The sequence below is a fragment of the Hyla sarda genome, chromosome 3 (genome assembly GCF_029499605.1).
Source record: "Hyla sarda isolate aHylSar1 chromosome 3, aHylSar1.hap1, whole genome shotgun sequence".
NCBI lineage: Eukaryota > Metazoa > Chordata > Amphibia > Anura > Hylidae > Hyla > Hyla sarda.
This window is the reverse complement of record NC_079191.1, coordinates 107,459,268-107,486,863: the sequence shown is the minus strand read 5'-3', so window position 1 is coordinate 107,486,863 and position 27,596 is coordinate 107,459,268. Positions and strand designations below refer to the sequence as shown.

Genomic DNA, 27,596 nt, shown 5'->3' with positions numbered 1-27,596 from the left:
AGCGCATGGTAAAAGTGAAGTGCTGGGGAATAAAAAGAGGTAATATCTTTTCTGCTCCTTGGTCAACCCCGTAACCAATAACACAGTGGTAGCTGCCATGGTATCTAAGCCCTTTTAAATGGCAATACTGTGATTAGAAAGTTTGTTCTGATTTATATTTAATATACAGTGGTCCCTCAACATACGATGGTAATCCGTTCCAAACGGACAATCATTTGTTGAAACCATCGTATGTTGAGGGATCCGTGCAATGTAAAGTATAGGACAGTGGTCTAAAATCTGCGGACCTCCAGATGTTGCAAAACTACAACACCCAGCATGCCCGGACAGCCGTTGGCTGTCCGGGCATGCTGGGAGTTGTAGTTTTGCAACATCTGGAGGTCCACAGGTTGAAGACCACTGGTAGAGGAAGTTATACTCACCTGTCCCCGCCGCTCTGTACCGTCACCGCTGCCCTGGATGTCGCATTCCATCGCTGTCGCCGCGTCCCCGGGGTGTCCCCGACGCTCCGGCAAGGCCTCTGCTTCCCCGGCATCCTCACTCTCCGTCGCCGCCATCACGGCGCTACGCACGCCGCTCCTATTGGATGACGGGACAGCGTGCGCAGCGACGTGATGACGGCGATGGAGAGTGCCAACAATGTAGGGGATCCCTAAGAGGATGCTCCGGAGCCCCGAGGACAGGTAAGTGATCGTCATGGGACCACACGGGGCACCGTAAACGGCTATCCGATGGCAGCTGAAGCAGTCTGTGCTGCCGGATAGCTGTTTAAGCGATGGCCCCGACATACAAAAGCATCGTATGTTGATGCTGCCTTCAACATGCGATGGCCTCTGAGAGGCCATCACATGTTGAAATTATTATATGTCTGGGCCATCGTAGGTCGGGGGGTCACTGTATATATATATCCATTCTGATAATGTCCATGCCATTAAAACCTTATTTTATGTAGGTTTAGTGCTCATCATCATTTCAGCCTTTATTAAAGATGGCAAATCTTCTAAACAAAGCCTTTCAACCCCTTTTAATACTGTCAATTTTTAGCAGTTGAATGCAATACGTAATGTCATCCCCTTCAACAAAGGAAAATAAACATAGTCCTCATAATTTGCATCTTGCCTCTGTTTACACCCAACTACAGGGACCTTATAATTCCTATACATTTGTCATTGACAGACAGGACTTTCCTTGAGCCCTTCATATATATTCGCCAGCTTGTGGTATTGCATCTAATTATGGAATGGGTCTTTGTTTCTGAAGTTCTTTTTGTTGGCACCGAAACCAGCATGTGTTGCAGGTGTAGTGAGGAAAATCTGAGACTAAAAGCAGCCTACGAGGCAAAGACGTCTGCTTTGAGCTTTGAAGATTTTACTAAAAAACACATTAAATATTCCCTTTCTCTGAGATTACGATAGGATGAGCTCGGTGCTGCCAGTAATGTGTTACCTTTATGAAGGTTTTGGTATCCTGCCACAAAAAATAAGAGCGAAAGCTTTATTGTGCTGTTTGGTGCACTCGGGGAAGAATCACAACGGCATTCTGACTGAACAGTGTAAGAAAAAAAGAACATTCCCGACCTAAAACTTAGTTGTCGAAAAACAAACCTACAGCTAACTGCAGTATTCAAAGACTCACACAGCATCATGTACATGTCAAGGATATTTACACTACATCAAACAGTGTCATTGTATTATTTTGTTGATAACACCTTTGATAAAGATGTTGCTTTGTTTTTTGTGTTTTTTTTTCATTTTTATTTATTGTACCACTCGCAATGCAATTTCCCTATTTAAAGGTGGCTATATAGTTTTCATAACTAGAGATGAGCGAACTTACAGTAAATTCGATTTGTCACGAACTTCTCGGCTCGGCGGTTGCTGACTTTTCCTGCATAAATTAGTTCTGCTTTCCGGTGCTCCGGTGGGCTGGAAAAGGTGGATACAGTCCTAGGAAAGAGTCTCCTAGGACTGTATCCACCTTTTCCAGCCTACGGGAGCACCTGAAAGCTGAACTAATTTATGCAGGAAAAGTCATCAACTGCCGAACCGAGAAGTTCGTGACTAATCAAATTTACTGTAAGTTCGCTCATCTCTATTCATAACCTTAGGCTGACCGTTATATCTCCTGACCTCTGTATATACATGAACATTTGGTACGTAGTGCCTATAGAGGGGAGGGGTAAGCCACGGCCAGATAGCTCTGGTGCCAGGTTATCTCTCCCAGAATAAAAGGCTCAGGCGTAAAAAAATTGAACATCCCCAAACCTATGGACCACCTACATCATCTATAGTGGAGAGCCATCTTTTGGTGGGTTTGGCCAACTTAAGATGCACATAAAGATTAGTGTAAGCAAGTACACAAGTACCCAAGTCCCCACATATCAATTTTGTTGCAATTTTATCATGGTCTTGCCATGAAATAAGGAAAACCTTTTGGTTTTGTCAACACAACACAACACAATCTGTTTATTTGTTTATCTGTGTCTCATAACAGTAAAGGCCAGGTTCACATGGCAGAATCTCTGCACTGAATTCTACATGAATTTATAGCCAATTCACTTCAATGGGATTCTGCTGTCCCATTCACACAGCATCATTTCTTCTGCAGAAATTTCATTGAAGTGAATTGGCTATAAATTCATGCAGAATTTTCATGCAGTGGGATCCTCTTCTGCCAAAGTTCACATTTCAGAACAAGAGTAAGGCTGGGTTCACAGCACGTTTTTACAATACATTTCCCGCATCAGGTTTTTGGATGAAAAACGGATTCCTCAAAACCAGACTAAACTGTATCAAAACGTGTGTACAAATTATAACCCGTATACGGTTTGAAAAATGATGTCCGGTTGCATTCGTTTTTTAAGAAAAAACATATACGTTTTTAACCCTTCACTCTATTATGAATAAAGTTTTACTTGTTTGATTGAAATTCCAAGAAAAAAACTGTGCAATGTCAAAAACCATATGGTGTAAACCGGATGGAACCAGATAACCATACAGTCCTGTATGAATCCCATTGACTCCCATGTTTAAAAAAAAAACATATACGGTTTCAATACGGTTTTTCACCTGGACCAAAAAACGTGGTAGGCTACGGTTTTGGGTAAAAACGGACAAAATCGTACAAGATGCAAAATGGACACAACCAGACGCATCGTTTCTCATACGGTTTTCAATGGAGAGGCAATGCATACGGTTTTCAATACAGTTCCATACTGTTTTCGAATTGATAACATATACGGGAACAGTATTGCAAAAACGTGGTGTGAACCCACCCTAAGATAGATGTATTGAAGATCATATTTAACATTTTGCTGCCTAGGTAATGTCAATTTTGAGGTATAATTAATTAACCTGTTGGGGACGGAGGGCATACCTGTACGCCCTACGCCCACTCCCTTTCTATAATGCGGGCCGGGACCCGTGGCTAATAGCACGTCAGGATCGCTGTGTCACGCGCTATTAAGCCTTTAGACTAAGTGAACTGAAACGAATGCTGGTTAGCTCAGGGGGTTGTTTGGAATCACGGCACCCCAAACAGCTGTAGGACAGCAGGACGGTCCTCTACTGTCCGATCGCCGAATGACTGCTCAGTGCCTGAGATCCAGGCATGAGCAGTCAAGCGGCAGAATCATTGATCAATGGTTTCCTAAGAGAAACCATTGATCAATGTAAAAGATCAGTGTGTACAGTGTTATAGCCCCCTATGGGAGCTATAACATTGCAAAAAAAAAAAAGTTAATAAAGATCATTTAACACCTTTCCTAATAAAAGTTTGAATCACCCCCCTTTTCCCGTAAAAAAAGGGTAAATAAAAATAAACATATGTGATATCGCCGCGTGCAGAAATGCACGAATTATAATAATACATTGTTAATTAAACCGCACGGTCAATGGCGTACGCGGAAAACAATTAAAAAGTCCAAAATAGCGTATTTTTGGTCACTTCTTATTTCATGAAAAAATTTATAAAAATTGATCAAAAAGTCCGATCAATACAAGAATGGTACCGCTAAAAACTTTAGATCACAGCGCAAAAAATGAGCCCTCATACTGTCCCATATGTGGAAAAATAAAAAAAAAGTTATAGGGCTCAGAAGATACCAATTTTAGGCTGCTTTCACACTATAAAGTTCTTCCATTTAAAGATACGTTAGGAAATTCTGTTATAAAGTCTTTTATAACGGATCCTTAAACTTCCGTTAATAAATCCCATTAAAGTCTATAGGATTTTTTAATCTTCCGTTTGTACCTTTTTTGTTCCGTTAAACTAACGTCCATTAGTTATAACGGAAGAATAGAATGGACATGCAGTATTTTTTTTCCGTTTATAATTTACGGATCATTGAACGGCATTCTGACTGAACAAAAGTGTAAGAAAAAAAAAATTACATTCCTGACTTAACACTTAGTTGTTGAAAAAAAACCTAGAGCTAACTGCAGTATTCAAAGGCTTATCCAGTGTATGGCTCACACAGCATCATGTACATGCCAAGGATATTTACACTGCATCAAACATAGTGTCATTGTATTATTTTGTTGATAACACCTTCGATAAAGATGTTGTTTTTTTATGTGTTTTTGTTTATTTATTTTTTATTGAGGCTTGTACCACTCACAATAAAAAACTAAAATTCCCTATTTAAAGGTGGCCACATAATTTTAATAACCTTAGGCTGACAATTATATCTCCAGACCTCCCTATATACTGTACATGAACATTTGGTGCATAGTGCCTATAGATGGGAGGGGTAAGTCAAGGCCAGATTTCTCTGGTGCCATGTTATCTCTCCCAGAATAAAAGGGTCAGGCGTAAAGCATTGAACACCCCTCAAACCTATGGACTGTGCAGAAATTCCATTGAAGTAAATTAGCTATAAATTTCATGCAGAATTCGATAAAGAATTCAGTGCAGAAATTCTGCCGTGTAAACCTGGCCTAATAAAGCTGCCGTTGTAGCCCCCAAAAGAGATCCCATAGCTTCCCGCACTTCCGCATATTTTTCTTTTCACATATACAGGGCAATAGCAGTAACCCCTGACTTCCACCCCCACTTCCCTTTCCAGGGTAGCGGCAACCAGAGTAGCATAAGAACCACTAATACATTTACAAAAGTTCAGCAGGACCCCAAAGTCTCAAAAAGAAGTCTAAAAAGAAACATCCAGTCTGTAGGTATAAACATAATAAGAGAACCTTTACAAAGAAATTTGTGGATATACAAAGATGGGGTCAGCAGTATATGCACAACAGAAAAACCATATACAGTCATTATCATCATATTAGAAAATACAATCTGACTTGCACTCTTGGGTGCTCTAATCAGTAATCACTAGAGTCATGTTACAGCTAATTAAGGAGGATAGCGTAAGGCACGGGGGGGCCAACTATCCTGTGAGGGAGGTCCTTATATGCATATATATACCTGTCTGATTGATTGCTCTGGTTGATGCCCATTTTCCCTCGTGAGGACGTCACGGAAGTGGCGAAACATGTAGAGGGGGCATTTTGTCTGTTTTAACCGTGGAGTTCCATGTGTGTGTACTAATAGTGGTGCTGCAGCCTACTGATCATTATATTAGAAAACAACAGTGTTACTACTCTGTATGATCACATGATAGAAAGCAAATAAACACACTCAGAGGTCCGTGATTTTAATAGTGTTTTACTATTTCCCTGGCCAATGTAACAGTTCTTTCAGTTTTCAGGACAGAGAAATTCCCCATAGATAGTGCTGCTGTAAAGGATATAAGGGAAGATGAGGTAGGACGATGAGTGTCTCAGGGCAATATATTTACTTTCTGTTTTATATTCTATAGGTTAAAACATTAAATGAAAACTTAATCATTGGGAAGATTTCTAAATACTGGTCTGGATTTGTAAATGATGTGTTCACTAATGCCGATAACTTTGGAATAGAATTTCCAGCAGACCTTGACGTGAAGCTGAAAGCTGCTTTGATTGGCACCTGCTTTCTTATAGTAAGTACAGTAAATGCGTCTGTTATACATTGCAGAGCCGGATAATTAGCCAGGCTCCCATGGATATCTGGATTTAATTAAACCTTCTGATCATGCTTTCTGAGTAATTCCTGCAGTATCCCAGCTGACTGAGAGGGAGGGAAAGTCTAGGGGGTGGAAAAGCATTACTTTATCCACAGTGGCACAGTGCTAAGCATTGTTCTCTTGCAGTGCCGGAGCCTTTTATTCAGATCTACACAGATTGATACATACATGAACCTTGTATATTCTCCTAATGTTTGCAGGGGTTGCCATCAAGGGTACAGTTTCCCTCCTTCCATTCAAACGCATACTGGTAGGTTAATTGGCTTCTAACTAGTTAAGTGGGTGCCTGTTGTTGGGAATTATGATGCCTGAGACAAGTGTGAATAAACATTATCTGCAAAGTGTTAGATAAAATAGTAAAAATATTACATAATTAATACATGTTCTGCTCTAGAAATTCTCTTCCCTACTGTTCCAATAGCACCTACACATTCCATAGCCATGTATCAAGTAGATATAACAAGTGGCACTCACATTGACATTGTATCTCAGGCAAACACTTGTCTAAGAATAATATTCTAGGAATGTAATTGGCATATCAATATATTACTGGAGTGTGGGGGGAAATGGGAAATAAAACCCACACATGCACAGGGAGAACATACAAACTAACATATTGCTCTTTCTTCTGCCCGTAAAAGAAAAATAATGGGAGATTCATCAAAACCTGTTCAGAGGAAAAGTTGCTGAGTTGCCCACAGCAACCAATCAGATCCCTTCTTTCATTTTTCATAGGCCTTTTCAAAAATGAAATAAGTGATCTGATTGGTTGCTATGGGCAACTCAACAACTTTTCCTCTGGACAGGTTTTGATACATCTCCCCCTATGTGTTTAGTGTTCCTTTATAGTTGTAGTTATTTATTTTCAATTTTTATAACTTCCCTGAGGACTGTCATATCCCTATGACAGACTTTCAATATCTAATGATTTGGGTTTGACTCCTGGCAGCCCCGCCGACCAATCAAGTTAAGGAGCCAAGATGGTCCATCAAGAGTCACATCCTCTTTATTGTTTAGCAGACACGGCATTGTATCATTGATTGTGGTAGTGTGTAATTACTGCAGATCAATTCTGTTTACCTGAATGGAACGGAACAGCTATGAGGTGCAGTTCAAGGCACAGCCACAACCAATTGTGCAGTGCTGTTCCTCATGATAATGAAAGAGACATAACAAGGAAAGTCATTTTATAAAGCTGATCAGCAGGGGTGGTCCTTTACCAAGCAAATACTGAAAGGCCATCAAACATATTTTCCCTGAAAACCTTTTTGACTAATACAGTCTACAGGAAGAATTGTAACACAGCTACCTCACCCTGTAAATAGGGTAGTGATTCCCAACCGGGGTGCCGGCAGGCCCTGCTTAGGGTGCCGCAACGCTCCGGTGGGAAATTTTTATTTATTTTTTTTAATTTCCTGGCCTGCGCGCCCATGAGTCACAACGCCGCAGGGGGAAAGGGAAGTGTGCGTGCACACACAGCATCTACACAGGCACGCAGGACGTTGTAGTGAAGGGGAGAAGGGGATGCTGCGCCGGATTCCCGGTCCCCCGCAGAAGGCATTGAGCCAGAACAAGCCAGCTTGCTTAAGGTACTGTACCCTCTCCACTCTGTTACCCCTGTTCACCTACCCCCCTTCACCCATGCACACCCTCCCCAACCCCCCAGCACCCATGTCCACCCTCCTGTCATCCATGTCCTCCTTTTCCACCCCCTGTCCATCCCTTTCACCCATGTTCACCCCCCTATTCACCCCTCTTTCCCTTTGTCACCCCTGTCACCTTTCTTTTACCCCCTTTTCACCCTTGTCCACCCCCCTGTTCACCCCTCCTGTCTCCCATGTCCACCCTCCTGTCATCCATGTCCATCTCGGCCATCCCTCTGTCTCCCCTGTCCATCACCCTGTCACCCATGTTCACCCCCTCCCATCCACCCCTCTGACCACCCCCAGTCTACCCATCTGTCACCCATGTCCACCCCTTATTGACCCCTCTTTCCCTTTGTCACCCCTTTCCACCCCTCTCTGTCACTCCTGTCCACCCCTCTTTTACCCCCTTGTCACCCCTGTCCACTCCTCTCTGTTACTCCTGTACCCCCCTTTATTACCCACTTGTCACCCTTGACCATCCCTCTTATCCAGTCACCCCTGTTCACCCCCCGTGTCCCATGTCCACCCCCCTGTCTCCCATGTCCACCCTCTGTTCATCCATGTCCACCTTGGCCACCCCTCTGTCACCTCTGTCTATCCCCCTGTCACCCATGTCCACCCCCCTATTCACCCATCTGTCCCTTTGTCACCACTGTCACCCCTCTTTTACCCCCTTGTCACCCCTAGCCACCCCTCTCTGTTACTCCCATCCAAACCTCTTTTACCCACTTGTCACCCCTGTCCACCTTGGCCACCCCCTATTCAACTCTCTGTTGCCCCTGTCCATACTCCTGTCACCCATGTCCACCCCCTATTTACCCCTGTATCCCTTTGTCACCCCTGTCTACCCCTCTGTTGCCACCTTGTCACTCCTGTCCACCCCTTTGTCACCCTGGTCCATCCCCCTGTCACCCATGTTCACCCCCCATCCACCCCTCTGACCACCCCCTTGACTACCCCCTGTCATCCATGTCTACCCACTGTCACCCCCCCTTTCCACCCCCCTATCCACCCCTCTGTCTACCCCATCACCCATGCCTACCATCCGTCCTCCCCTCTGTCACCACTGTCCTCCCCTCTGTCACCCCTGTCCTCCCCTTTGTTACCTATGTACACTCTGCTACACCCAGCTGTAATCCCCTACACCTCTCTGTCACCCATGTAAACTCCAAGAAAAAATTGTAACACACGCTGGAGTTGCTGCTCAAAAGTTTCCTTTATATATGATAAACAATTCTCTTACAAAAAGAAAATAATATTCACCCATGTGCACAAAAATGTTTCAGCAGTGTCCAGTCGGAGATTTAGATCAGCTCGCCAGGTTCTCTGTATTTGTATAACCTGTGTCCATAGGTACGGCCATCTCCTACACCCGAGGGTGTGAAAAGTCCATGCAACGTTTCGAAGGCAACGCTCCTTGTCCTCTACACTCCTTGGCCACCAATGTACACTCCTCTACAACCCTCTGCCACCTATGTACACCCCTCTGTCACCCATGTACACTCTTCTACATCCCTCTGTTACCCATGTACACTCCTCTGTCACCCATGTACACCTTTCTACACCCCTGTGTTACCCCTTTACACCTACACGCCTCTTTATTTCTCTTCACTTGTAAAAGGGAAATCTGAAAACTGATGCTAGTGCAGAGCCTAATAGGTTTGTTTTGCAGGTCTTACGGTGAAGAGTTGTGGCTGGAAGAAATCGTCATTATGGCCCAGACCAGATCGGGAAGAAAAGGGAACGACGCTGATCAGAGAAGACGTCATTTGTGAGTTGCTGTATAAAGCAGCACTGTAATCTACATAGCCAACAGATAAATAGGTATTGTGCATTGCTTCTTTTTACCCTTTTTTTTTTTTTTGCTCGTCAAATTCGGTCGGGGTGTCCCGCAAGAAAAAAAAAACATTTCTGAGGGGTGCCTTGAGCCAAAAAAGGTTGGCAAACATTGGAATAGGGAGCGATAGCTAGACCATGATTACCAAGGTATGGGCATACAATAAGTCAATATAACCACAATTCCAGTGCATAGTTTTTATGTTCTCTCTCAGGACACAAAGTACTTATCATGCCCAAACTCCAGTATAAATCACTCTAGGATTTACTTCCACTAATAAGAGTAATATACCCTTCAGAGTCAGGTATATCCAGCTCACCCCAAAGCATGCGCACGAACAGGACTAGGACTTGTTTATAAATGTGCAGAGGAAGGAAGATGTCCAGCGCACAAACGTATAGAGGACCTTCTTTTATTCAGTTGCCATAGGATACAGCAGGTACTCAGGTAACGTGACGCGTTTCGGCCCGCAGGGCCTTAGTCATACAAAGGTAATTGTGTTAAGATCATTTATATATGCAAGGTGGGAGCATCCCGGATGAGACACTTCTATCCCACGTCGCTCCACACCTGCATACATAATTACAAACATGCTTTAAAATTCTCAAAACTTTATTCGTAAAAATATTATAAACAACAGACGAGAGTAAAGAATGAAAGTAAAAATAAACATAGAAAATGTTCCTGTTGCGACATATATGGTATATTATTAGTATAAACCAAACAAAATTTATAAAAATTAACAGATGTAAATGGAAAAATATTTTTAACCCCTTGGGGACGGAGCCCATTATGACCCTTAGGACAGGAGCATTTTTTGCAAATTTGACCACTGTCACTTTAAGCATTAATAACTCCAGGATGCTTTTACTTATAAATTTGATTCCGAGATAGTTTTTTCGTGACATATTCTACTTTATGGTTGTGGGAAATTTTCGTCGATACTTGCATCATTTCTTGGTGAAAAATTCAAAAATTGGATGAAAATGTGTTAAATTTTGCATTTTTCTAACTTTGAAGCTCTCTGCTTGTAAGGAAAATAGACATTCCAAATAAGTTATATATTGATTCACTATACAATATGTCTACTTTATATTTGCATCATAAAGTTGACATGTTTTTACTTTTGGAAGACATCAGAGGGCTTCAAAGTTCAGCAGCAATTTTCCAATTTTTCACAAAATTTTAAAAAACTGAATTTTTCAGGGACCAGTTCAGTTTTGAAGTGGATTTGAGGGGCCTTCATATTAGAAATACCCAATAAATGACCCAATTATAAAAAAAACAACACCCTTCAAAGTATCCAAAATGACATTCAGTAAGTGTATACCCTTTAGGCATGTTCTTGTAGACTCAGTTTTTGAATTTTTATGTTTAAGTGGTAATAGGAGAAAAAGCCCCCCAAAATTTGTAACCCAATTTCTCTCGAATAAGGAAATATCTCATATGTGTATGTCAAGTGTTTGGCCGGCGCAGTAGAGGGCTCAGAAGGGAAGGAGCAACAATGGGATTTTGGAAAGTCAATTTTGCTGAAATGGTTTTTGGGGGGCATGTCACATTTAGAAAGCCCCTATGGTGCCAAAACAGCAGAAAACCCCACATGGCATACCATTTTGTAAACTACACCCCTCAAGGCACGTAACAAGGGGTCCAGTTAGCCTTAACACCCCACAGGTGTTTGACGACTTTTCGTTAAAATCAGATGTGTAAATGAAAAAAAAAATTTCACTAAAGTGCAGATTTTTCCCCAAATTTACCATTTACAAAGGGTAATGGGAGAAAATGCTCCCCCAAAATTTGTAACCCCATCTCTTCTGAGTATGGAAATACCCCATGTTAGGACATAAAATGCTCTGCGGGCGAACTACAATGCTCAGAAGAGAAGTAGCGCCATTGAGCTTTTGGAAAGAGAATTTGTTTGGAATGGTAGTCAGGGGCAGTGTGCATTTACAAAGCCCCCCGTGGTGCCAGAACAGTGGACCCCCCCACATGTGACCCCATTTTGGAAACTACACCCCTCACAGAATTTAATAAGGGGTGCAGTGAGTATTCACACCCTACTGGCGATTGACAGATCTTTGGAACAGTGGGCTGTGCAAATGAAAAATAAAATTTTTCATTTTCATGGACCACTTTTCCAAAAATCTGTCAGACACCTGTGAGGCGTAAATGCTCACTGCACCCCTTACTACATTACATGAGGGGTGTAGTTTCCAAAATGGGGTCACATGTGGGGGGGGGTCCATTGTTCTGGCACTATGGGGGCTTTGTAAACACACGTGGTCTTCAATTCTAGACAAATTTTCTCTTTAAAATCCCAATGGCGCTCCTTCTCCTCTGAGTATTGTAGTGCACCAGCAGAGCACTTTAAATCCACATATGTAGTATTTTCTTACTCAGAAGAAATGGGGTTACAAATTTTTGGGGGTAATTTTTCCTATTTTCCCTTGTGAACATGATAAATTTAGGGTAACACCAGCATTTTAGTGAAAAAAATATATTTTTTCATTTCCCCATCCATTTTAATGAAAATACGTCAAACACCTGTGAGGTGTTGAGGCTCACTTTACCCCTTGTCACGTTCCGTGAGGGGTGTAGTTTCCAAAATGGGGTCACAATTGGGTATTTATTTTTTTTGCGTTTATGTCAGAACCGCTGTAAAATCAGCCACCCCTGTGCAAATCACCAATTTAGGCCTCAAATGTAGATGGTGCGCTCTCAATCCTGAGCCTTGTTGTGCATCCGCAGAGCATTTTACGCCCACATATGGGGTATTTCTGTACTCAGGAGAAATTGCGTTACAATTTTTGGGAGTCTTTTTTTCCTTTTACTGCTTGTGAAAATAAAAAGTATGGGGCAACACCAGCATGTTAGTGTAAATTTTTTTTTTTTTACACTAACAGGCTGGTGTAACCCCCAACTTTTCCTTTTCATAAGGGGTAAATGGAGAAAAATCCCCCCAAAATTTGTAGTGCAATTTCTCCCGAGTACGGAAATACCCCATATGTGGCCCTAAACTGTTTCCTTGAAATACGACAGGGCTCCAAAATGAGAGAGCACCATGCGCATTTGAGGACTAAATAAGGGATTGGATAGGGGTGGACATAGGGGTATTCTACGCCAGTGATTCCCAAACAGGGTGCCTCCAGCTGTTGCTAAACTCCCAGCATGCCTGGACAGTCAGTGGCTGTCCAGAAATGCTGGGAGTTGTTGTTTTGCAACAGCTGGAGGCTCCCTTTTTGGAAACACTGCCGTACAATACGTTTTTCATTTTTATTGGGGGGGGGGGGGGGGAAGCAGGAAACTTACTGCAAACCTGCCTGTGTGAATGTACCCTGTACGTTCACATGGGGGGGGGGGGGGCAAACCTCCAGCTGTTTCAAAACTACAACTCCCAGCATGTACTGACAGACCGTGCACGCTGGGAGTTGTACTTTTGCAACAGCTGGAGGCACACTGGTTGGAAAACCTTCAGTTAGGTTCTGTTACCTAACTCAGTATTTTCCAACCAGTGTGCCTCCAGCTGTTGCAAAACTACAACTTCCAGCATGTACTGATCGCCGAAGGGCATGCTGGGAGATGTAGTTATGCAACAGCTGGAGGTACTTAACCACAACTCCCAGCATGCTGTGATAGCTGTTTGCTGCTTGGGCATGCTGGGATTTGCAGTTTTGCAACATCTGGAGGGCTACAGTTTATAGACCAATGCTCCAAACTGTGACCCTCCAGATGTTGCAAAACTACAAATTCCAGCATGCCCAAGCAGCAAACAGCTGTCTCAGCATGCTGGGAGTTGTGGTTAAGTACCTCCAGCTGTTGCATAACTACATCTCCCAGCATGCCCTTCGGCGATTTGGAGGGTTACAGTTTAGAGACCACTGTATAATGGTCTCAAACTGTAGCCCTCCAGCTGTTGCAAAATTACATATTCCAGCATGCCCAAACAGCTGTCTAGGCATGCTGGGAGTTGTAGTTGTGCAACATCTGGAGGGCTATAGGTTAGAGACCACTGTATAATGGTCTCAGACTGTAGCCCTCCAGATGTTGCTAGGCAACTTACCGGCTTCAGTAGGATCCAGGGAGTTGTCCTCTTCTGCCGCACGTCATCGCCGCCCGCCAATCTCTGTCGCCCGCAGCCTCCGGATCGGTAAGTGGATCTTCGGCGCCGGTCCCAGTCGTTTCCCTGTCCTGCCCCGCCTATTGTGGGTAAGCAGGACGGGGAAAACGAAAGTTAACCCCCCCGCCCCCGATCTGCTATTGGTGGTCGCGTCTAGACCACCAATAGCAGAGATAGGAGGGGTGGCACCCGTGCCACATCACTCCTATCCCTTCAGGGGGATCGTAGGTGTCTTAGACAACCGCAATCCCCCTTATATTCCGGGTCACCAGGTCACCATAGACCCGTAATGACCCGGAATCGGCGCAAATCGCAAGTGTGAATTCACTTGCGATTTGCGCCGATCGCCAACATGGGGGGGTCTAATGACCCCCCTGGGCATTTGCATGGGGTGCCTGCTGATCGATATCAGCAGTCACCCCGGTCCGGTCCCTGCCCAGCATGTGGCGGGAACCAAAATTTCCACGGGCGTATGGATACGCCCTTCGTCCTTAAGTACCAGGACGCAAGGGTGTATGCATACGCCCTTCGTCCCCAACAGGTTAATGAGGCAAACAGGTGCATGTTCTTTTCGCATGACAGATGCCAAATCTGGGGGATGAAGTATGTATTTTCTCGGAAACGGAGAGACATATCCTGTTTAAACAACAGCCATACAGAATCACAGTAGGCATAATTTGGTGCAGAGAGGTAATTATAGGCTGATTTTTTGGCTTATAAATTTACACTAGTGTCAATAATGCAGGATGGTATCCAACCTCCTGTTCAAATCTCAAGGCACCCGTGTATCAAGGGTGAGAATCCAGAAAATTTCCCGATCTAAGATCTTTTGTCTCACATTACCACCTCTAGGTGGCTTTTCAACTCTTTCAATGCCTTGCACAATAAGGCTTGAGGTGTTGCCACCATGCGCCACAGCGCAGTGTCTGGTAACCATAGATATGTGCCGTGTCTGAAAATGTGCAATGTCGGATAGATGTTTGCGTACCCTAATTTTTAGTAGATTAATAGTACATCCTACATATTGCACACTGCAGACACGGCACGTGAAAAGGTATATGACTCCAGCTGTGTTGCAATTTACATATTTTTTCACGTTAAAGCATTTGTTGTTGCTAGTAGATACAAATGATGCAGAGTTATTCATGTAGTTGCAACAAATACACTTCCCAGATCCACATTTGTATGAGCCTGGACAATTAAGCCAGGTGGATGTACTTCTTGGGGGATCCAGGAATATGCTAGGGGACAATTTTTGACCCAAAGTCGGAGCTCTTCTAGACACACATCTAAAACCCCTGTTTAAGGCTACCCGAAATTCGGGATCTGTAAGTATGATTGGCATATTATTTTTAATAATGTTACTAACTGCCTTAAAGTCTATGCTATATTGTGTAGAAAAGACTAAGGGGGAGTCTTGATTGTGTTTTTTTTTCTTATTTTGAAGTTCTCTATTATTGGGATTCTTGCTCGGAGCTTGTGGCTTGATTAGATCAGAGTGACTCTTATTGCTAACAATGGTTTTGGCTCTCTGGATGGTCCAATCAGAGTAGCCACGTTCCTTCAATCTGTTGCCTATGGCAATGACTTCATTAGCAAAATCATTATCAAGGGAACAGTTGCGGCATGTCCTGGTCATCTCACCCAGGGGTAAATTCTCCGCTACATGTGAGGGGTGACAGGAACCGGCATGCAGAATAGAATTTACTGCAGTTTTTTTCCTAAATGTGATAGTAATAATATTGCCGGTATCACTGTCACCCCGCAATGTAAGGTCCAAGAAATTAACCCTGTTTTGTTCAAAGCAAACTGTGAACTGAAGGTTATACTCATTGGAGTTCATAAAATCAGTGAACTCGAGTATGGCCGCTACATCGGACCCCCAAATAAAGAGGAGGTCGTCGATGTAGCGGCCATACCATAATAACTGGGAGCTAAAGGGGTTAGTGGGGGCGAAAAGAGTCCCCCTCTACCACCAACACATATAAATGTTAGCAAGAGAGGGGGAGAATTTCGCCCCCAATGAAGCTCCAGTAACCTGTAAGAAAAACTGGGTATTGAACATGATAATATATCCTTCACAACCATAAACTATCAATATTTCTGTCCCAGATATCTACAGAAGAAATAGTAGTAATGTGAGCTACACAGACTCCCCTCGGGCTAAGTTTGGTTTAAAAAGTATGAGACAGAAGAAGAACAGATACAGTAAAGTTCTGCTATATAAAAAGTATATATTTTACAAGAGACCAAAGTAAAAGTACACAAAATCAGAGAGAAATAAAAGGGAAAAATCTGGAAATATTATACAGCGGCACAGTGTTTTCCAAACAGTGTTTCTCCAGCTGTTGCAAAACTACAGGACAGACTTTGGCTGGGAGTTGAAGTTTTGCAACAGCTGGAGACACACTGTTTGGAAAGCACTTCCATGGCATATGGTCCTCTCAGCGATATTATGGGGCTGGTTGTCTGTGGTGTCCCGGTACTGTACATTGTACCGCACCTTGTGTGCTAAGTCCCCAAAGTCAGAGTTCCTACATACCGGTAGGATCCTCCTGGGGGGATAACCCCTTGTAACCTCTTCCTTCTTTAATTATATTATGTTTGATGTGTATAAATTGTATATATTTTATTATGTGTATAGTACTTCCAGGACCTTAGGTCACATGATTAATAAGTCTAATGTTAAGTTAAGCTTAAGGACCTTCCAGGACACGTGATGTGGTCACGTGATGTACCATAATGCTTTGTGAAAGAGCTCCATATACTACAAGGTCCCAACCAACTGTGAGGAACTTACAGACTATTCTTCCGTATAGACTGTTTGCCGTTATCAACCTGCATAAAAGCTGCTGTAAAGTTAAACAGTTTACTAATCCTCCGGTTGTAGACAATCCTTTATTCCTCCCTAACGTTCCTGGGACGGGTGGCGGTAGGATATATATATATATATATATATATATATATATATATATATATATATATATATATATATATATATATATATATATATATATATATATATGTATACTGAGGAAGAACCCGCAACATGGCGTCACGACATTTAAGGGTTAATCCAACACCCTTTCATCACTGCATAGCTACACCACCTACACCCCCAAGCTACCACATGTCCATAACATACTTTAATATCTCTCCAAGCTGGGCCCACAACCTGTCACTTAAGGTACCTCAGCCTGTCAGTTAGAGATCAAACAGGACTAGTCTGAGACAATGACAATGCCACAGCTCCATGAGGAAATGTATCAAAACCTGGGAAGAGGCAAAGTTGCATAGTTGCACATAGCAACCAATCAGATTGCTTCTTTCATTTTTAACAGGCCTTGTTAAGAATGTAAGAAGCATGCTGATTGGTTGCCATGGGCAACTAGGCAACTTTGCCTCTTTACAGATTTTGATAAATCTCCCCCCCCCCCCCCCCATATCTCCTCCATCCGCCATGTCAGGCCCATCATATTCAATCTCACTGAGAAGCTGGGATCCCACTGATTCTGTATATATTTTTTGATCGACCCTCCCTGCAATAGGCAGGATATGGCATAATCTTACATATGCTATTTTACCTCAAATGTTCATATGTATGGGACAATATACATCATTTGGGCAGAGATGCTCTAAGAGAATTCCCAGCCAGCAAGTCTACTTGAGGTGTAAAATTTGCCCTGTGCTTTAAAGGGATATATGTACACAGGATTTGAAATGCAGGGAGATAAGGAGGAAGCAAATGGCTGACTACATTCATACATATCAAACATCACAGCACACAGGGCCACTTTTATAACCTAACCACGATGGACCTAAAACACAATGAAACATTCAAACCCAATTACATGCAGACCTGATAATCAGACTTTACAAGTAACAATAACAATGACCTTTCCATCATCTGATCAGCTTCCGCACTACACTGAGAATAAAGCCGGAAGCAGTTGGCTCTCTACTCTGTGTAGAAGCAGCAGCGGCGGGGTACTTCAACCTCAGCACCTTTTTACTTTAGTGTTCCTGCTGTGGAAAAAGTACCTGAGTCCTGGAGCTAAGGTTGCAGTACCCCTAGGCCACCCCTACAAAGAGTACAGAGAATACTGCTTCTGGCTTAGCTGGCGCCAAACAGCAAATTGGCCGAGATGCTGGGTGTCAACATTCCGCTTATCAACTATTGATGGCCAATTCTGTGGAAAGTCCATCTTTATCTTTTTTTCTGGAAAACTTATAGGACACTATATGTGGCAGCGATATATGGTATGTGCCTATGCTGTCCAACAACAAGGGTTTACCATAACTCTTTATATTATTAATCATAGCTATGGCCAGGGCAAGATTTGTTTTACATCTACTGGACCTTCAGCTCCAGGTCCAATTCTCCTGCTGCCCTAGGTCAAGATGGATTTAGAATTTTAATATAGAATATAGTTATGGCTTCAACAGGCTACATGAGTCTTCAAAGGCCTGTGCTTGACTCCCCATGTATTCTGCTTGAGCCAGCTGGGGTGGGGAGTAGGTATCAGCCATCTCAACCTCTAAAGTGTTGTTTTTTTGACAAGTGTTGTTTTTATGGCTAATGCAGTGTACTGTAAGACACACTTACAGTGGGGAAAAAAAAATATTTAGTCAGCCACCTATTGTGCAAGTTCTCCCACTTAAGAAGATGAGAGAGGCCTGTAATTTTCATCATAGTTATACCCAGAGGTTAAGTCCCAGGAAAAGAAGTGTGGGAAGGTCATGCAGGACTCCTGCTGTGAAAAAAAATGCGGGAACTCAGTTCCCACATGTTCCTGCAGGACTTGAGCCCTGGGTATATCTCAACTATGAGAGACAGAATGAGAAAAAAAAATCCATAAAATCACATTGTCTGATTTTTAAAGAATTTATTTGCAAATTATGGTGGAGAATAAGTATTTGGCCAATAACAAAAGTACTTTGTTATATACCCTTTGTTGGCAATGACAGAGGTCAAACGTTTTCTGTAATTCCACAAGGTTTTTACACACTTTTGCTGGTATTTTGGCCCATTCCTCCATGCAGATCTCCTCTAGAGCAGTGATGTTTGGGGGCTGTCACCGGGCAACACGGATTTTCAACTCCCTCTATGGGGTTGAGATTGGAGACTGGCTAGGCCACTCCAGGACCTTGAAATGCTTCTTACGAAGCCACTCCTTCGTTGCCCGGGCAGTGTGTTTGGGATCATTGTCATGCTGAAAGACCCAGCCACGTTTCATCTCCAATGCCCTTGCTGATGAAAGGAGGTTTTCATACATGGCCCCATTCATTCTTGGATCATGGATCAGTCATCCTGTTCCTTTGGCTGAAAAACAGCCCCAAAGTATGATGTGTCCACCCCCATGCTTCACAGTAGGTATGGTGTTCTTTGGATGCAACTCAGCATTCTTTCTCCTCCAAACATGACAGGTTAAAATTTTTACCAAAAAGTTCCACTTTGGTTTCATCTGACCATATGACATTCTCTCAATACTCTTCAGGATCACCCAAATGCTCTCTAGCAGACTTCAGACGGGCCTGGACTGGCTTAAGCAGGGGGACACGTCTGGCACTGCATGATTTGAGTCCCTGGCGGCGTAGTGTGTTACTGATTAAAGATGAGCGAAGTTACAGTGATTTGATTCATCACAAACTTCTCGGCTCGGCAGTTGCTGACTTTAGCCTGCATAAATTAGTTCAGTTTTCAGGTGCTCCGGTGGGCTGGAAAAGGTGGATGCAGTCCTAGGAGTCCAGACTAATGCAATAACATCAGTAGTAATGATGTGTAAGGTCCTAATACTTGGCTTTTGGACTAATTAAACATAGGGAATATGCATGAAGGACTGCATTTGGTGCAGAGCAACAAAAGGCTGCACATTTTTCTGCAAACTCTCAATTTGTTAAAACATTAGGGGACTTTTTGCTTTACTCCACAGCACTTCGCAAGTAGGCAAGTAGGAATCATGGCTTTGCATTAGAGGGACCCAGCTCCCTTATGGACCAATTTTTTTTTTTGCAATTTACCCTTGCAAAAATATGTAAATTGTAGTTGAAATCTAAGCCAGCTCTGGGCTCATGTACATTTTTGAGGCTGCAATGGCCAAAGGTGTGCTGGTGACATGTGCCCATCCATAAATCCAGCACAGCAAATGCAGACATAAGAGTGGGGGATGAAATGCTGTTTTTAGTAAATTCCCCCACAAAGCTTTAGCTGGAATCTTTTCAATTTAAACATTGATCCAATATTCAGAAACATACAATTAACCAAGTACATCTTCACTGTATGTAACGAAAAAAAAAAAATATATAGTCATGGCCGTAAATGTTAACACCCCTGAGATTTTTCAAGAAAATGAAGTATTTCTCACAGAAAAGGATTGCAGTAACACGTTTTGCTATGCACATGTTTATTCCCTTTGTGTGTATTGGAACTAAACAAAAAGGAAGGAAAAAAAGCAAATTGGTCATAATGTCACACCAAACACCAAAAATGGGCTGGACAAAATTATTGGCACCTTTTCAAAATTGTGGAAAAATAAGATTGTTTCAAGCATGTGATGCTCCTTTAAACTCACCTGGGGCAAGTAACAGGTGTGGGCAATATAAAAATCCCACCTGAAAGCAGATTAAAGGAGAGAAGTTCACTTAGTCTTTGCATTGTGTGTCTGTGTGTGCCACACTAAGCATGGACAACAAAAAGAGGAGAAGAGAACTGTCTGAGGACTTGAGAACCAAAATTGTGGAAAATATCAACAATCTCAAGGTTACAAGTCAATCTCCTTAAGTCTAGATTTACCTTTGTCAACAGTGCGCAACATTATCAAGAAGCTTGCAACCCATGGCACTGTAGCTAATCTCCCTGGGCGTGGATGGAAGAGAAAGGTGTCAATGCAGGATAGTCCAGATGGTGGATAAGCAGCCCAAACAAGTTCCAAAGATATTCAAGCTGTCCTGCAGGCTCAGGGAGCATCAGTGTCAGCAGAAAATATCAATCAACATTTAAATAAAATGAAACGCTATGGCAGGAGACCCAGGAGGACCCACTGCTGACACAGAGACATAAAAAAGCAAGATTATATTTTGCCAAAATGCACTTGAGTAAGCCAAAATCCTTCTTGGAAATTGACTTGTGGGCAGATGAGACCAAGATAGAGCTTTTTGGTAAAGCACATAATTCTACTGTTTACTGAAAACAGAATGAGGCCCACAAAGAAAAGAACCCAGTACCTACAGTGAAATATGGTGGATGTTCAATGATGTTTTGGGGTTGTTTTGCTGCCTCTGGCACTGGATGCCTTGAATGTGTACAAGGCATCATGAAATCTGAGGATTACCAATGGATTTTGGGTCGCACTATACAGCCCAGTGTCAGAAAGCTGGGCATACGTCCAAATTCTTGGGTCTTCCAGCAGGACAATGACCCCAAACATATGTCAAAAAACACCCAGAAATCTATGGCAACAAAGCGCTGGAGAGTTCTGAAGTGGCCAGCAAGGAGTCCAGATCTAAATCCCATTGAACACCTGTGGAGAGATCTTAAAAATGCTGTTGGGAAATAAGAGTGACCTGGCAAAGTTTGCAAAGGAGGCGTGGTCCAACATTCCGGCTGAGAGGTGTAAGAAGCTTATTGATGGTTATAGGAAGCAACTGATTTCAGTTATTTTTTCCAAAGGGTGTGCAACCAAATATTAAGTTAAGGGTGCCAATCATTTTTTCCAGGCCATTTTTGGAGTCTGGTGTGACATTATGTCCAATTTGCATTTTTTCCTCCCTTTTTTGGTTTAGTTCCCATACACACAAAGGGAATAAACACGTGTATAACAAAACATGTGTTACTGCAATCCTTTTCTGTGAGAAATACTTAATTTCAGGGGTGCCAACATTTACGGCCATGACTCATATATATATATATATATATATATATATATATATATATATATATATATATATATACATATAATCCAGTGCCAGTTCAATTAATGTTTAATTATTTATTTAAATTATTTAATATTTAATTTAATGTAATGCTACCGCAATGCCCAATAAACGTAGAATAGTCTAAGAAAATATTTTGCCTGATGAGTTCTAATGAGAATATTAAAATAACATGTTAACAATGTTTGCATGTCCAAATGATTTGATCTGATGATCAAAATGTTGCAACTAGAAATATTAGAAAATGTTATGCTATTTCTGCCTAGCTCTCTGGGCACCTGCACTGACTAAAATTAGCTTAAAGTGCCATTCTAGCATCGCTGTGACTTAATCTGAGCAATTGTTGGGCTCCACCAGTTGGACTGATATCTAACCATATGCCACCCTTTCAAAAATAAAATATGCACATTTCTGGATTGGATACATATACTTCCTTCACCGGTAGACATTTGTGCTGATTTTGCTATCAATTTTGCTAAATAAAAAACAACAAACAAAATAAAAACAATAAAAACAAATCCCTACCAGAATTCTCCACAATTCTTCCGATATTACTTGTAGTAACCTAGTTTTATTCATTCAAATATAATAAATGTAGCCTACATCGTAATAAGGAAAACATTTTTTTTTGGGGGCAATCTACGTGTTGACCACAAGATGGCAGTCTTTGCATTATAAAATTAATGTTCATAACCAAATATTTTGAGATTTATAGTTCTTAATTAAATAGAATATTTTTTGTTCATTATTTAAGTAAATCTGTTGTCCATTTACATTATTCTATATCTCTTTTAATAGCCAAAATTATGATCAACTGCATTAGTTGCACTTAAGTACAATAGATGAACAAATGAATACTTCTATCATCTTATATCTGGATATAATAAATATCTTGTTTTAAAGTATTGGTCATGATAAAATAATTAAATTATTCATTAAATAAAAGCTTCAGGAAATTATTAATGTCTTCAGGGATCATATGGTAATGTAAATATAGAAGCAACAAGAAATGTAAAGAGAGTAGTAGAATAATGGTAAAGCTTAGATGTAAGATTGGAATCACATGGCAAAGAGCAGAAAAATACTAGTGTATTTGAAGGCAGAAAATCTTCTGAAAGATATGCATTTACAAGTGCATTTAAAGGGGTACTCTGCCCCTAGACATCTTATCCCCTATCCAAAGGATAGGGGATAAGATGTCAGATCGCCGGGGTCCTGCCGCTGGGGACCCCCGCAATATAGCAAGCAGCACCCACCTGTAACTGCTTCCGGAAGCGCTGGAGGTTCTCTGGCTAATTCCTCCCGACCACGGGGACGGAAAATCGTGACAACATGACTCATGACACATGACTCAACATGACTCATGCCCCGTGTGACATCACGCCCCGCCCCCATGCAAGTCTATGGGAGGGGGCATGACGGCCATCACGCCCCCTCCCATAGACTTGCATTAAATTATAAATTCATTTCTGGCACAGAATTTGGGGAATTCTCCTTTGAGTTGGAGAATCTGGCTGTCTGACCAGAATTTCCTCTTTTAGCTCCCAGTTGAATGTCAAACCCTTTGTATTGTGAAATAAACTGTCTCACTGTAGATATGATGTCACTATATGCTATTATGTATATAAACTACATCCTCTGAGTAAAGATTAGGAATCCATTTTGAGACAACAATGAGTGTGAATTGTCATGTTATTTCTCTGAGATCTGACTTGATAACTTAAAGTGGTACTCCTCCCCTAGACATCTTATCCCCTATCCAAAGGACCCCGCCGAGGACCCCCGCGATCTCTCTGCTGCACCTGGCGTTCGTTTGGAGCAGGCTCATGACATCACGGCCGCGCCATGCTTGTGACGTCACGACCGCGCCCCCTCAATGCAAGTCTATGGGAGGGGGGCGTGACGGCCGCCATACCCCCTCCCATAGACTTGCATTGAGGGGGCATGGCCGTGACGTCACGAACGGGGCATGACCATGACGTCACAAGCCTCCGCCCCCTATCGCCAGTTATCCTGCCCAGAGCGAAGTTCATTCCATGCACCGTATGTCTGGTGTGCCGCAGCCGAGATCAGACATCTTATCCCCTATCCAAGGGATAGGGGATAAGATGTCTAGTGGGTATATGAAAGAATGGAAGGGTTCTCCTCCATGACACTGGCTAAGCTCCTGTGCTTGTCCATCCACTGTAAATATACTTTAGTTAGAACTTCACAGTTAGGCTGGGTTTACACTGTGTACATTTCATTACCTATTTAATTTTTTGTGTGATTTTTCAGCCATCAGGGTAAAAAACGATTGTTAAAAATTGTGACTTTTTTTTCCAATTAAGGCCAATAAAGCATGCATAAAATGAAGTAAGTCGCAACATTTTACAGAGTGTAAACCCGGCCTTAGAATATAGTGTTATGTCATTTTGTGTGTAAAGGTTAATTGTATTCAGGAGCAGGTCACACAGAAACTTAGTTGTTATCACCATATGCAACCACTGTGACCCAGGATGGTGATTGCTGGAAAATAGACGGTATAAGCCACAATATTAACCAGTTAAGGACCCAGGGCACACGGGTACGCCCTGACACCCTGGTACTTATGGACCCAGGACGTACCTGTACGTCCGTGGGAATTTCGGTCCCCGCCGCGCGCCAGACGGGGACCGGACCGGGGTGACTGCTGATATCGATCAACAGGCACCCTACGCAAATGCCCAGGGGGGGTCATCAGATTGCCCTTCACACCAGCGATTTGCGGCGATTCCGGGTAATACGGGTCTCATGTGACCCGGAAAATAAGGGGGATCAGGGTTGTCTAAGACACCTACGATCCCTCTGAAGGTATAGGAGTGAGGTGACAGGGGTGCCACCCCTCCTATCCCTGCTATTGGTCGTTAAGAAGCGACGACCAATAGTAGATCAGGGGCGGGGGGGTTAACTTTCGGTATCCCTGTTGTGCCCATCCACAGTAGGCTGGGCAACACGGGGAAAACGACAGGGACTGGCGCCGAAGTCCACTTACCCATCAGCAGAGGCTATGATCGGTGGCGAAAATCGGCGGCAGCAGAGGACGGTGATGCGGCTCCCTGGATTCTACAGAAGTCGGTGAGTTGCCTAGCAACATCTGGAGGGCTACAGTTTTGTGACCACTATACAGTGGTCTCTGAACTGTAGCCCTCCAGATGTTGCAAAACTACAACTCCCAGCATGCCCAGACAGCTGTATGCTGTTTGGGCATGCAGGGATTTGCAGTTTTGCAACAGCTGGAGGGCTACAGTTTGGAGATCACTGTGCAGTGGTCTCTAAACTGTAGCTCTCCAGATGTTGCAAAACTGCAAATCCCAGCAAGCCCAAACAGCAAACAGCTGTCTGGGCATGCTGGGAGTTGTAGTTGCGTACCTCCACCTGTTGCATAACTACATCTCCTTAACACCCCACAGGTGTTTGAAGAATTTTCATTAAAATTGAATGGGAAAATGAAAAAAAAAAAATGTTTTCCCTAAAATGCTGGTGTTACCCTAAATTCTTTTATTTTCAGAAGGGAAAATAGGAAAAAAGCCCCCCAAAAATTTGTAACCCTATTTCTTCTGAGTAAGAACATACCCCATATATGGATGTAAAGTGTTCTGCTGGCGAACTACAATGCTCTGAAGAGAAGGAGCCGCATTGAGCTTTTGAAGAGAAATTTTGTCCGGAATTGAAGGCCACGTGTGTTTACAAAGCCCCCATAGTGCCAGAACAATGTCCCCTGCCCCCAACATGTGATCCCATTTTGGAAACTACACCCCTCATGTAATGCAATAAGGGGTACAGTGAGCATTTACGCCCCACAGGTGTCTGACAGATTTTTGGAACAGTGGTCCATGAAAAATGTAATTTTTCATTTGCACAGCCCACTGTTCCAAAGATCTGTCAAATGCCAGTGGGGTGTAAATACTCACTGCACCCCTTATTACATTGTGTGAGGATAGGATAAGATGTCTGATCATGGGGGTCAGATGTATGATCACCGGTGCCACACCACGCCCCATCCATTCATGTCTATGGGAGGGGGTGTGAGGGCTAGTATGTAGCAGTCACGCCTCCTCCCATAGACATGAATGGAGGGGGTGTGGCGGCTGTTGTCGCCAGTCATCCGGCACTGAGAATAGTTCGCTCCGTGCATCGGATACTGGGGTGCTGCAGCGGCGGGACCCTGGCGGAGTACCTCTTCAGGCCTACACAAGGATCATGAATCTACTACCTGCTAAGTTGGGCAGAGCACATGAGGGACCTGCGCACATGGTGCACCAGTACGAATAAATCTGCTACAATATTTTGAAAAATGTGAAAGGGTATAAATAAATAGATTACCTAATAACATTGTAGTCAGAAATTGCTTATAATGCTATATACTATATTAGGTGTCCAATTGGTATAGGTCACAGCAAAAAGTATGCAGACTCCCAATTTCAAAAAGGCTGTGGTCTTTATTTAGGTCATCAGCAATGCAACGTTTCGGCTATAGTGTAGCCTTTGTCAAGCATGCTTGACAAAGGCTACACTATAGCCGAAACGTTGCATTGCTGATGACCTAAATAAAGACCACAGCCTTTTTGAAATTGGGAGTCTGCATACTTTTTGCTGTGACCTATACCAATTGGATGTTCTATATCTGGACTGGTTATCCGGATGGTCACGGGCATAAGAGCAGGGACTAGTGCTGTCTTCCTCCTTGGACGTACTATATTAGGTGGTTTGACTGTTCAGGACACATCACCATATTTTGAATTTAGGACCAATTTTTGTATATACTGTATTTCAGGACTTGATGTACTTTGAGCAATCATCAGATGGCATATGAAAATGTTAAGAGGAACTATTTATCACTGAAATCTGAACTGTGTATAAAGAAGAAGGAACTGAGGAAATATACAATCACAGGGGAAAAAGAAGAAAAGAAAAATACACAATAGTTTAACGGGAACAGACAGTAAGGACGTTTGTCAATAAAATGTACATTAAATGCCTGAAACAATAGAACTTGCATTACACACAATTGGCATCTGTATGTATTTAGTTTTTTGCCTAAAATGTTTTTAACAAGTTGATTTTAATAAACGTAAAAGTGTAATACGTATATTTTTTAATCAAGTTGACTTTTCATATTATTTACATGTTCTGATATCTGTTTGGAATCAGATCACCCACTTTCTAGTTTTCCACTTGACGTTGTGAGTTGTGAGTTTCAGCTGTGAGAATTTCAAGTGGCATAGAGAACGGATGCATCCTTGAAAAATTTCAATAAACTGAGTGTCCAGCAGATGGCAGACAAACATCCACTTAAATAAAGGTTTAGCAGCTATTTGTCCCCATGTGTGTGCACCGGTTACAATAACAAGATTTAGAACTTGCAATACACATAATTAGAACTTTGTAATTTTATTGTGTTGTTTATAATTAATGTTTCTAATTGGTTGTTTAAAAAAAACAGCGGCTTTAAAGTCTAATATGTGTATTTATTTATTTATTTTATTATTATTATTTTTTTAAATAGTTTTTTACCTTAAAAATTCTCATCTTCTAACCCCTATAACTTTTTTTATTTTTCTGCGTATGGGCCGGTATGAGGGCTCATTTTTTGCGCCGTGTTCTGAAGTTTTTATTGGTACCATTTTTGCATTGATTGGACTTTTTGATCACTTTTTATTTATTTTTTCATGACATAAAAAGTGACCAAAAATACACTATTTTGGACTTTGGAATTTTTTTGCGCACACACCATTGACCGTGCGATTTAATTAACAATATATTTTTATATTTCGGACATTTCTGCACATGGCGATACCACATATGTTCATTTTTATTTTTATTTACACAGTTTTTTATTTTTTATGGGATTCAAACTTTTATTTTGCAGTGTTATAGCTCCCATTGGGACTTATAACACTGCACACACTGATCTCCTATGCTGATCCCTCCTTTGCATGGATCAGCAAGATAGGGGCTTGATTGCTCAAGCCTGTAGCTCAG

The 27,596-nt window shown here is 42.3% G+C and overlaps 1 protein-coding gene across 6 annotated transcripts in view; it reads left to right on the top strand.

Moving 5' to 3' along the window:
- The window catches only part of LOC130360608 (phospholipid scramblase family member 5-like), an 86,058-nt gene extending 59,383 nt beyond the window's left edge, over positions 1-26,675 (top strand). For 5 of the 6 annotated variants that reach the window (XM_056563155.1, XM_056563153.1, XM_056563156.1 and 2 more), the window contains exons 6-7: positions 5,816-5,977; positions 26,389-26,675. In XM_056563155.1, the coding sequence (XP_056419130.1) occupies positions 5,816-5,977; positions 26,389-26,427 (201 nt within the window). In that variant the 3' untranslated portion in view covers positions 26,428-26,675. The remainder of the gene's footprint in view (positions 1-5,815; positions 5,978-26,388) is intronic. The other variant, XM_056563157.1, reaches the window with a different exon arrangement.
- Positions 26,676-27,596: the final 921 nt, after the last annotated feature.